The sequence below is a fragment of the Xiphophorus maculatus genome, chromosome 22, assembly GCF_002775205.1.
Source record: "Xiphophorus maculatus strain JP 163 A chromosome 22, X_maculatus-5.0-male, whole genome shotgun sequence".
NCBI lineage: Eukaryota > Metazoa > Chordata > Actinopteri > Cyprinodontiformes > Poeciliidae > Xiphophorus > Xiphophorus maculatus.
This window is the reverse complement of record NC_036464.1, coordinates 25,034,564-25,047,652: the sequence shown is the minus strand read 5'-3', so window position 1 is coordinate 25,047,652 and position 13,089 is coordinate 25,034,564. Positions and strand designations below refer to the sequence as shown.

General features: G+C 40.3%; 1 protein-coding gene across 1 annotated transcript in view; it reads right to left on the bottom strand.

Moving 5' to 3' along the window:
- The window catches only part of ttc27 (tetratricopeptide repeat domain 27), a 50,053-nt gene that overhangs the window by 15,385 nt on the left and 21,579 nt on the right, over positions 1-13,089 (bottom strand). The window contains exons 9-11 of the mRNA XM_023327997.1: positions 8,831-8,897; positions 4,284-4,397; positions 260-355 (exon numbers count right to left, since the gene is read on the bottom strand). Coding sequence (XP_023183765.1) covers positions 260-355; positions 4,284-4,397; positions 8,831-8,897 — 277 coding nt within the window. The remainder of the gene's footprint in view (positions 1-259; positions 356-4,283; positions 4,398-8,830; positions 8,898-13,089) is intronic.

Genomic DNA, 13,089 nt, shown 5'->3' with positions numbered 1-13,089 from the left:
CATCCTCTCACCAACACACCTGAACCAAACGGCTGAGTTTCCTCATCTACATTCCTTCATCCCTACAGAGGCCTGTCGACCAGCCAGTCGTCTGATTCAGGTGTGCGCAGGCAGGACAGCAGCTTCTGAGGACTGGAGTTGGAGACCCCTGCTCTAGTGGAAATGCACCTAAAGATGACAAAGCATGAGAGAATGATGGAGCAACAGAACAATGAAAACCAGGAAGCATGAGTTGAGCTGTTGTGTGTGTGTGTGATACCTGGACGGCCCATCTGGGCGGTACTTGGCAGCAGTAGAACACTTTGAGGCGCTCGCTCACAGGACAGCTCTGGTCTTCAAAATGATCGACTATCGCCTGCAAGAGACGAGAGTGAAAATGTTCTTCAGGGAACTGGCAGTGTACGATTTACCCTGCTACAGTTACAGTTTGAAACCGCAGTTTATAGATTAAAGAGATGATTAAAGCAGATTGAGAACCAATGAACTTGGAACCCACACTGCATATGCCAGCGGAGAACACACTGCAGTTGGCTGCCGAGTATCGACGGGTTTCAGGGTCATTAGGTTAATACCTAATGACCCTGAAACTTTAGTAATGGCTGATGATCGGGAGAATCCACAGAGAAAACAGAAAGAACAGTGACAACTCTTTCAAACTGCAGCTGTTAAGATGCTCCCATCTCATCTTTTAACTGCTTTGGAAATGTATTATATTTTTATAGATTAAATATCTGCTTGATCCATAAACTACCACACTAAAGGTTTCTGAGAACACATGCATTCTTCCATATGACACATGCTAATATCGGGGAATCTTAAGTACAATCATTTTGACATTTTTGCCAATCTTCCCAGAAGTGGATGCTCATCAACTGGTGGTGTTCAGAGCCTTATCATCTACCAGGGATGTGATGTATGAACTTAATCAATTACTATATTTTTGGGACATCACTAAAAACGATAACCATTTTAAAATGCTCTATTTGCCAATACATCTGTGACTCCATGCATGTTATTGAGGCTAACAGGTGTTGCCCGCCTACAGTCAAGAATTCAATAGTAAACAAGTTGAATTCAAACACAAAGTTTCCCATTTTAATAGACAATACATTTTATTATCATCCAACTGCACAATTTCTTACATATTGAAAGAAATTTCGTTGTAAGTCTCCAATGATAATAAATAAATAAGTAATAATAAAAGTATCAATATAAGCATATACAATAAAAAAATTTAGGGGAATATAGTAGCCTTATAGCATGAGGGATGAAGTTGCTGTGGAATCTGGTTGTTCTGCATTTGAATAACAAAACCCCAACCATGACGTAGCTGCTTAGGTAGCCATGTTTTACCCAGCTTATTGGTTGGAACCAACCACAATAGCTGTGAGAACAGCCAGTCAAGCACCATATACTAATCAGCGGAGCGTTTAGCCTCCCCGAAACAGCAAAAGCAGACACACCTCTTTTACTGAGGTAAACAAGTTGAATTCAAACACAAAGTTCACCATTTTAAAACGTCTGAAACTGTTATTCAAACACGAGGTGAATTCTTCATGACTTCAACTAGTATATTATGCAAAAAAAAAAACAACAACAACAACATAAAATTCTCAATTTGTGCCCTGATGACTTGTTCCTGCTTTTGGTGGCCAGTTACATATTTTTCAACATGACGATAAACTGGGATTCTACTGCACCTTCTGGTCCTCAAAATCACTTCTCCATACCAACATTTTGTACATTCAAGTACAAAGGCCTTCTGTCCCAAAACTGAAGTTTACAGAAGTTTGCAGATCATGCAAACAGTGAAGCAGTGGATTCAGGAGTTGGTAGTAGGCCATCATTTTTCCATAACAATGTGAAAATAAAAAAAGGGAAATTAAATAATAGACAGTTCATTTCTCCTAAGAAATGCTTAGGTGCCAGATTACAAGAACCTCGGATGCACCATCATGTAGGAGACGGTATGCAACCTTTGACCTGACAGATATGGACAGCTGTGTCGGGCTGCTGTTTTAGAATGTATTTGTTTATTTCATTCATATACAGTTTAAAAGTTTTGAATGAAAAGGAGTGGTTTGAAGAAGAAATCTTGTAGTTTACCCTTCTTTAAAAATAGAGACAGAGAAAAAAAATTATATTTTCTTTGTAATCATACAGATTTCTACTGGTATACAGTACTTCATTAAAAACTTTATTCTTTTCTTAACAGTAAAATTTTATACAGAGAAAGCAAATGCTGCTGCTCGGCTAGAAGTGAGCAGGAGAGACGAGTGGTGAGAAGAAAGCACCAAGACGTGAAGCAGCTTTGGACAAACACCTAGAAATAGAAAGCAACTGATCACTGTACACTAACAGAGCAATCAAACAAACAGAAGTGGCTTTGTTACTAATGCACTTCAACACGGAGAAGACACAATAAGTTGGGGAAAACTGTAAAGTTGAAAGAAAGTGTGTTTGATGTAAACCTGGAACAATTCTGGGAAACGCCACAGAAAACAGCAGAGCTAATCAAAGGCTTTACTGCTTCCAGCTGCTCTGTGCAGCACCAGGCCTCAGACTGGACAGGTCTGAGAAACAACCACAACCAACCTGGGCTTCATTTGGTTCCACTTGGAGCACTGTAGCTGTAGTCCTCAGCTACAGTCACCGTGCTAGCCTAATAAATCCTTCAGCAGGTTTAAATCCCATCCCATGTCTGCGTTCGCCATTTCTGGGATGTTATTGATCAACATCGAAAATAACATTTGGAGCTGTGGGGGATTAATGGTTTTGTTTGTGTGCAGGGTTGTTCGGAAAGAAGGAGCAAGGTTACTCAATTACTCATCGGCACTGCGAGCCGAGCGAAGCTCTGTAACGCCGTCGGTAGCTTTCTGAAGCAGACACACATGTACACACCAACACACTCTGGAAAACAGATGTCCAAGGAGCAGCATTTGACTGAAATGCACTGCTTGTACATGGAGCATAGTTCTTTTTTTTTTCTTTTATTCTGTTTTGCTGCTGAATGTAACATATATACAGTATATATATATGTATATGTGTGTGTGCAAAAAAGTACGCTGCACACTCATCATGAGCTCCAGGTTTGAACTCATAATGAAGGTGAAGAGGACTTTCTTGGTCTGCGGATGAAAAATAATAAAAAAAAAGGACTAAAAGGACTGATGTATGAATCAGCAGACTGCTGCCATCAGGGTGTTTCACAGTGCTGAAGAACCGACCCATCTCACACATCATACTCCTTCTCTTGTATTGAATCGCTCTGATGGCCCATGATGACTTCTGATGATCAATCTCATCCAGATGCTGGTAGTAAATGACAATAAGTTGTTGAAGGATTTGACAGACATCTGCCTTCATCACCAGCCTGAGCTGAGATCTGGTTTATGTGCCAGGAATTAACGCTGAAAGTTGGCTTTTGGTAACTGAATCGGCCAGGATGGATTGGGTGGTAAGTCCTAGTTTGGACAAAGCATAAAATATGAAATATTAATGCTGTGTTCAGACTGAATGCGTCCAATGTCTCAAGTTGGACGCTTGTGCACTTTGAAGTCAGACACTTCATATCGAGAGTTATATTGAAATCTTCACTCTAGACGTGCAAACGAACAAAGTGTGGAAAGATGCGTGTTGGTTGTTTTCCTCTGCTGGTCTCTTTGTACAATGGCAGATGAAATTGAGCAAGTGGCTTTGCTTTATTTACTGAAAGAAAGAGAACCCTGCCGGGCGCCTCAGAGCTGTATGGATTCACCAGATAATTCAGAAGTGTTCTGAATTTGGTGAGCTTCATCACCTACTTAAGCAGCGCGCTGATGAGGATTGCTTACAGCTCTATTCTCATCTCATCCAAGCCCAGTTTAACGACTTGGTGCCCATGTGTCCTGCCAGGATATCAATTACAGGCCACTATGTCTTCATAATCTTCACATAATCTTCATATTATCTAACTCTAGCGACATCAGTCGCAAAACACGTACAAATGTGTCAAAACACAACAGTATCTCTCTAGAATACCCTATACCTGTGCAGGTAGACCAATGGTGCTAGACGAATGGTAGACTGATGGTACACCAGTGCTAGACCTGTGGTAGAGTGGTGCTAGACCATTGCTAGAAATATGGTAGACCGGTTGTAGAAAGTTACTAGACCAGTGATAAGCCAGTACTAGCGCTCTCATCTTGATGTTATCGATGCTTCACCATGAGGCACATTAGATGTCCCAAGTCATTTAGTGTCACTTTACTGCTGAATAACAAACCTCTTGGCCGCCTCCTTACCTGGGTTTGCATCATGGCTCTCTCAACATACCGAGTTCTTCCTCTCTCTAGTTTGGTCCTGAGGCAGAGTGCTGTGACCGCCACAGACCAGAACTTTGGCTGGGACAGAATGCACTGTTCCAAAGACAAAAGAGACACAGAAGATTGGACTTATTTCAGTCATTTCTCACGTGACAGGAAGCAGTTCTGTTGAAATCTGCTAATCTGTGACAAACTAGATGAACTCTTCTGGGCGCAAACATTTTTTTGTTAATGTATTTAATCAACCTTCCAAAAGATGGAATTCTGAATATGTAAGTAAATAGGAATAAGCTATTACGGTTTGCAACAAAGAGATAAAACAAAGATATACTTTTTATATAGCATGTTCTATGTACTTTAACCTGATGGTCACATTTTGTTGTTGCATTATAATGGAAAACATGTTCCACACAGTGGAATTTTTACTTTTGACAAAACATTGCTACTCTTGAGTAAAAACTCTAAACACTACCCACTGTCATGCTGAAGAGTAAAGAAAATACCAAAATGCATCAGACTCAGACACACCAAGAGTTTAAGTTAAAGGGAGACTTCTTGTTTGTGAACAAGCTTTGTTTTCCTAATGTCACTCTCTGAGCCATTTGGAACTGGAAGTACTTTGCCCTGTTCTAACATACACTATATTCACATTACCGACTTAGTATCGGTTGGTTTCATGGTTTTGTTTTTCCTTTAATTATTACTTCTGCCTGGATTTGTTACAAAGTAATTATAAACATATTTTATCCCATTTTGGTCTTATACCAGACTTTGTGCCTAACTTGACATTTTCGCCGGCCTAATGATAACGTATTTCTGAGTTGAATAAACTGGATGGTATTTACTAAGACCCACATTTTTTTTAAATCATCTCTTTGACAGGATTAGCCTGGACTGAACTGAATTTGGACTGAATTCGATTCCATAGAGCTGGATATTCAGTGGCAGGACATGTGTTGTGAACTGGTCTTTTACAAACTGAACCAAGACTAAACACTTTGAATGTGTGTTTTCCTGATAAAATTAATGAGGAACATTTTAAAAGGCTTGACCTGAGCTTCCACAGCGGTCAGACATTTCGCAGCCAGCCATCTGACAGTACGACCAGGAAACAGAACCTGGTTTTCATTTGCTTCATCCTCTCTGCACTAAAGTCAAAGACTTCTCCTACTCGCTGTAGTGAGAAATCGACAAGCAAGCCTCATTTAAAACACCTAATTATTAAAAGCTATTAGAGCTGCAAAGATTTTATCTGGGCACTGCAGTGATAAGCTGGTGTGTAATAGCCAGCTTGGGGTTTCAGCTCTCAAAGAGCTGATAAAAGGGTTCCAGGGAACGGTGTAGATGATTTACCCACAGATGGATATGTCAGAAAAGGACTAACGCCAGGATCATCTATAATGATGGGACTATACAACGATGAATTTCCACACACAGATTATTGATGACGATGTGAATGTCTCATGAAAGTGATCGATGTCGGTAGCAGTGATGAACAAGCACTGATGTTGTTTGTGGATGCTTAGCAGGTCTTATCAGAGACATTAGTGCAACAGTAAACTGTCCTAATTATGCAGTTATTCTGTAACTATATAAATCACTGGGTGATTAAAATCAAATGATGCGACATGATCAGCATTTGTCACCCTCCTGTTAACATAAACGAACACAAAGAGCTTTTCAGAAGCAATCAGAACTTTGTGAATGGAACATTGAACGTGCCAGGAAGAAGAAAAGCCCTTATATTATAGCTCTGATTTACTGTAGCATTTACAACAATGTAAAAGTCAGAATACAAGAAGTTTTTAGCATCAAGGACTCTATGGTATACATGTTATCAATAGACCATCATTCCTTTTAAAAAATTTAAAAAAAAAAGTTTTTCTAACATATCTCTGCAGACATTTGGTTTGTTAAAAACATGAACCATGTTTTTTTTTTTGCCACCAGTAGAGTTTGCTTCTTTGACCTTTTTCACAAGCTCAGCATTGTAGTGCAAATATAACTTTTGAGTTAAAATAAAAACCAATTTTTCAAAATACTTCCCGTCACTCCTTTTCAACGCGGACCATCACAATCAATTCATTTACATTTGTAGTATATTCAGGGCATAGTTTTTTTTCTGTAAACCCAACTCATTTAACTGCGTTTGTCCTCGGTCAGGTCTCATTGTCAGAATTACACTGGAGAGCAGTGCATGAAGTTGAAATGAACATTGTATTATATTCTGGGGAGGACACAGAAACAGAAGAAGTGCTCTGACGTAGATGGCCAGCCACATGACAACCATCTAACCAGCCTGCAGATTCCTGGATCTACATGTAGGCTGGGAAGATGCCTGCTCACAGAGCCAGCCGCTGCCTGGCCTGCAGCAGCTTTCCTTTCCACTCATAACACAGCATCCGCCATCGATGACGGTCGGCTACTGAAGACTGTTTGTTGGGCCAGATGACGACGCTCATTTAAAACAGCATTTAAAAAGCCGGTAGCGCTTTAAAATTGTTTGTTTGCTAGCTTTTTGGAAACTTAACTGGAAAAACTAAGTTAAAAACCAGAGGCAGACACATTGAGAGTACAGCAACTGGTTAGTTGCTGCTTCAAAGCCCGTCGAGAAAACTAACACTTAAAAAAAATAAATAAATAATGTTAATGTTCATTGAATTGCCAAGGAGACAAATAAGTGGTGAACATGTTTTTTCTCTGTAGGTATTTCAAATGAGGTTACTGACATAAAAATTTAGTGCCAATAATAAAACCCTAAATGGTGAGTGAAAAGTTGGGCAATACATAACGATATTGCCCCTACTTCCCATCTCAGTGGTCATATCGTTACGCCTGATCAGTGTATATATGGCCTAAAGTAAAAGTGCTTCTCAGTAATAGACTGTCGGCGCTCTGAGGCAGCAGGTCACAGTCGGGAAACAACGGCTGCTTTTTATCCAGCTCAAATTGCTATTCATGAGTGGTGTCCAAAGCACTTTTCATCATGTTATTGTCCCAGCGTAGCATTTGTTGTGAGGCAGCGTAGCCCTGAACTGCTTCCCATTTCTGCAGCATATCGAGCTCGCCTTTTCACTGATTAGATATTGATTCCCTGATGCTAAGCCTTTAAACCAGCTGTGAAGCCTGACTCCCCCCCCCTCCCATAAGTCTTGGTGCAACAGTAACACAGACAGACACATAGGATGGTGTTACCTAGAACAATGCTTTGCAATTGGATGATTTCATTGAATTTCTGGCTATGATTGCAAAACATTTTGGATCTCTAAGAAACCTGTGAATACATTTTCCAGAGCCCGTGGTGTGTAACCTTTGTTTTAATGGCTTCCAGTTTCATCTCAAGCCTCAAAGTTAAGGAGGAGCAAAACAATGAAACATTGACCGATCTTGACCAAAGCTCTGTGAAATAGCTGTGCTCTTTCTGTTGGAAGCTGGTTCCAGTTCGACTGCTTTGGGCTGTTATTATTTGGAGTCACTGAACCAATAACTCAGAGTCTTTCTCCACCTTCTTTGCCAAACAGCTCATTTAATTAGAGAATGTTGGGTTTTAGTATGTGATGATGACTGATGCCTCACACCTTTACCTCCTTTATCCCAAATCAGCTTGCTTAGAATTTTAACCTTGACTTTACAAATACAGAGAAAATAACAGGAAAGTAAAGATTTAAAAAGTAAACCACTTCACACACATTCCTGCATGGGAACTACGATAGTTCACATTCAATTAAGTTTAGTTCAGTTTATTTCAAAAATACTTTTGAATGTCATAACATCTATCATTAAAGTATTAAAAGAGCTGTGGATGCTGATGCCGTAGATATTGAAGATCTCTGGTAGCAGTCAGTTAGGCAATGAATCTAAAGAAGCCTCTGACTGAAGACTGTTTCTGTCAGACAGTGTCATGACCAGCTATGTTTCCATCCAACAGTCATGCAAATTTCAAGCAAACCTTTAAGATGTTGCCAAAAAGGGGGGGGGGGGGGAATGGTAATTATGTGTTTGGAGCAAATCAACCAGGCTACGCAAAAAACGTGATTTCGCTACATGTTTACGCTACACATGGTTGGAATAAACAGGAAGTAGAGGTTCCAAACTAGCACGGCCCATACATTTCAGAAATGGAAAGTCCACTCCTCCGAGCTGGAGGTCTCAAATTAGAAATTTTCCCAAGTTCTGTGCCTCTGGTAAGGCACAGTGGATGGGAATGTTCAGAACATTGTAGGCAAATGTATTTCCATCTTCTCTTTAGAGTTTAAGCTCTTTTTCAAATAATCCACAAGAAATCTTAGTCCCAAAACCTGTTTTGAAAAAATGAGAAAGTAATTTTGTATTTTGCCATTTCCATAAAAACTTTTTCTAACCAGAGGTGTCAAAATGTGCACAAAAAACATAGATGGAAACACGACCATGCTCATGCATCAACATTATGTTTTATACCCATTTTATCGAGTCATTTTAGAGAATTACGTCAATGTTATTATTGAGAACCAATTCACTCTAGTTAAAAGAACAGTAAAAGAACTTACAGAAGTGAATGCCAGCAGTTCTTCTGCTGTTAGTTTGTGCACAGGATTGTTCTTCTGAAAGTCGGTGCTGGAAGATAACAGAATAGATCAGAAGGACAAACTCTCCAGCCGCTCTGCAACCTGAAACGATGAGGAAATGAAGAACTGAAGGAGTGAACTAAAATAAGCTCATTCATGAGCAAACACATGGAGAAACAATAAATTAGTGAAAGCGCAAAGGACCAAAAAACGTAAATGTTCAAATATTCATGTTTCCATAAGTAAATGGTCACTGTTCAAAACTGAAACTCTGCTGTCGATTTAGCTGTAAAAATGATAACAGGACTAATTCAGGACCAGCTGTTCTCTGCAGCTCATGTGTTAGCTGAACCCTGTGAATGATACATGTGGTGGTGAAACCATGGTAAATACTCAATGGTTCCTCTCCCACAGACACTGCAGTGCTAATGAGAAACAAAATGCAGATGTGCTGCCAGGTTCTGTCTGTATCGGAGCTTTCTGACCCAGATCAGGTCATCACACTGCAGAACATCCATTAAACTGCGCCAGGATGAAGTCACACACTTTCCCCAAGCATTCCTCCAGCCAGCGCAGACCCATCTGTGGTTCAGGAACCCGGTGCAGCGCCCCCCAGTGGCCTGTTCAAGAAGACATGAGTCTTCAGTTGAAAGGACTCGCACTCCAAAAAAAGAATAAATAAAAACTTCTGCTGGTAGAATTATAATATGGAGCAGCAGGTGTTCCACCTTTAAGTGATCTGTCAGATTTGAACATTAATTGATAATTACATGCCTTAAAATATAAAATTAACTTTGTAAAGAAAAAAACTGTTCAATTCAAAAAAACCTCCAGTTTTCTGCAACATGACCGCAGATTCCCAGCCCAGACCAAAGAGCTGCTTCTGATCTTGTGGTCAGGCTATGAAATGTTTGATCCAAAAGGCTAAAAATTGATCTCTCTCTCACACACACACACATCCATGCACACCCCCACAGCCCTCCTGAGAAATCCAGGAGCTCAAGAGCTATGTCACAGCTTTCTGAAAATAACTCCAGTTTCAGAAGCTAACTGACTTTTCTCAGTCAGCCTCTATTTGAACGTACATCAGAACGCACAATAAAAACAATCTGAATGATCGTAATTTTCCGACCCGGCCCAGTTTCTTCTGCTGCACTGAGAAAGTCACACACACCTGAACACCGTCTGAGAGCAGGTGTGGGATTTAAGAATATCCCACACTCGCATGCAAAGAGATAAATGCAGAAATGAGCATGAACATGTCAATGCAGCCATTTTTGAGGCATATTGTCCGATGCATGGCGACCGTTACATGGAACGCTCTACATCAACCTCGCTCAATTCTACTCCCCTTTTGTTTGAGAGATCCTTCTTATAGGAGGGTTTTGACAGAACAGTTTTGTCATAGTGGCTAATGAATGAATAAACAAGAAAGACAGAAACTAAACATCAGACATTTCTTTTAGGAAGGAGCATGAAGATGGAGCACAGCTGTGTTTAAGCTGAAGGCTGCTAAAAGAAGCCAGCTCCTCTTTTAGATAAGAAACGTCGTCCGAGACAAAGTTTCAGACTGTTTCCAACGTCCTTCAGTTCCCTTCTGGATCCTCCAAGGGTTCTAGAGGCTGTTACAGTGTTATTAACAAAGCCAGAGGCTGAAATCATCTGCAGGTTTTCAGTAAGACCGAGTACCACAGAGGAGGAAAATCATTTTCTTTCCTTTCTCTCCCTCTCTCTCTCCCAGTGTGTTCAATAAACAGAGCGAATCGTTCCAGCAGCTCATGCTGAGCCTCGCCATGCGTTGCCATCTCTACCAACTAATCCTCCAAATCCTGACACCTTAAATGAAATCCATTTTTTAGTAAAGGTTTCTTTTTAACACCAACAAGAATAATGAAGCTCAACTGAAGTTCTGTCTCTGAAAAGTCAGAGTGAGAAGTGGAAAATGTTCGCAGAAACTCTGACAGGAATTGGGGAAAGGGATTAAAAGAGACACAAAGCACACACACACACACACACCTCTGTTTTAACGTAATGTTTCAGGTTCATAGACTCCATCATGACCTCTACAGTAAACAAACGCTTTTCTCATTTTATCCAAGACAAGCAGAATTATCAGACATGTGATGGAAGAAAATCTTGAATGATTCTGAATAATCCAGCTGGTAAAAAGTATCTTCTCCTTGTAGAGCTATTCTGGTTTTCACTGTGGAAGCCTTCAGTCTCTCAAGGTACACTCAATATAAATACAATACGTTAGCGTGTAACAAACAAATTACCAATCCTCATCCAAAAAAAAAGAAACAATAATAATAATGACAAATAAACATTTATCTAAGTTCTCTCTCTCCTCTTTGTAATTCACCAACCAATTGTGATTAATGTCATTTTCTTTGTTCACTTCCACTAGCCACAACAAGGTCACATTTGTAGAATCAATACACTAATCAATAAACTAACAATGCCTACTTCATGTCTCACAAAATGAAGTAAGCAAAAATAATCAGAAGAAAAAAGACAAACAAGAATAAATAAGACTTCATGTCCCGATCTAAAGGGAAACAAGAACAGATGCACCGACTGTCTGGAGAGGCCATTTCTACAGCTCTGAGACATTAGTGAACAATCATCACAACAATTTTCAAAAAAGCACAATATTCACACTGTCAACATGTTATTGAGAGTATATTGTATTAACACGAAAGCCAATCTGGCTACTTTTTTAACACGTCAAGTAAATAAAAACTGCTGAAAGCTCTGCATAGTTGTGTTGCACCGATCCACTTTTTTCACTGCCAATACCAAAATCTGAGGTTTATAATCTGAAAAGCAATTGTCCTAAAATGTTTTTATTTTCAGTAATTCAGACATAAGGAGGAGGACATGAGGAGAGAATCATTGGTCGGCCCCTTCAGAGTCCATGAAGGTGTGAAAATGACCTCAGCAAAGCAGATGGACTTTCTGACTGATCACTTTCTTTCATGGTTCAAAAAGAAGAGCTTCTGTAGCAAAATCATCTTCATGCATGACAATGCACCATCTCATGCTGCAAGGAATACCACTGTGTCATTGGCTGCTATGGGCATAAAAGGGGAGAAACTCATGGTGTGGTCACCATCCTCCTCTGACCTCTGACCTCAACCCTATTGAGAACCTTTGGAGTTTCCTCAAGCAGAAGATCTGAGGGTGGAATGCAGTTCATATCCAACCAGCAGCTCTGGGAAGGTTTTCTGACATCCTGCAAAGAAATTCAAGCAGAAACTTTCCACAAACTCACAAGTTCAATGGGAGCAAGAATTGTGCAGGTTGAGTTTTTTATTTTTGAAAAAAAATACTGTTCTCATGGTTTGTTCAGTAAAATTTGATTTATACTGTAATAGTTCATGACTTGAAAATTATACTGACCATCATTTGCATTGATCATTTATGAACATCTGAGAAAATATCACTTGCATAATAATTTGGAGCACTGTGTAATAAGATAAATAGATGCAATAGCAGGGCTGCACAGTGGAGCAGTTGGTAGCACTGTTGCCTTGCAGCAAGAAGGTCCTGGGTTCGATTCTCGGCCCAGGGTCTTTCTGCATGGAGTTTGCATGTTCTCCCTGTGCATGGTGGGTTCTCTCCAGGTACTCCGGCTTCCTCCCACAGTCCAAAAACATGACTGTCAGGTTAATTGGTCTCTCTAAATTCTCCTTAGGTGTGTGTATGTGTGTGTGCATGGTTGTTTGTCTCTGTGTTGCCCTGCGACAGACAGGCGACCTGTCCAGGGTGACCCCGCCTCTCGCCCGAAACGTTCGCTGGAGATAGACACCAGCACCTCCTGACCCCATTAGGGACAAGGGTGTAAGAAAATGGATGGATAGATGGACACCATAGCAGTAATTATTAGTGTATAAGCAAACGCCTCCACTTGACCTTTACTTCAGTTTGAAGTTTGGAGAGCTTTGCATCAACATCATCATGATAAACATGAGGATAAATCAGAGAGAGAGAGAGAGACAGTTCATGTTCTCAAGGCTCCCTGGGTCCAGCAATAACAAATAGGGCCTGGAGTAAAAAAATAAAACGAATAAATCTGATGAGTAGCTTTTTGGAGGACTCAGAGGTCTAATCTACTCCTGTCTGACATTACCTTGGAGCTACATTCAGGTGTGCAGATAGGGCTTTAATTGAAACAGGGCCCATTGCTCATCAATCATCTCCCTGCAATCTCACTGACTGCTGCGTCGCCCTTCACTTGA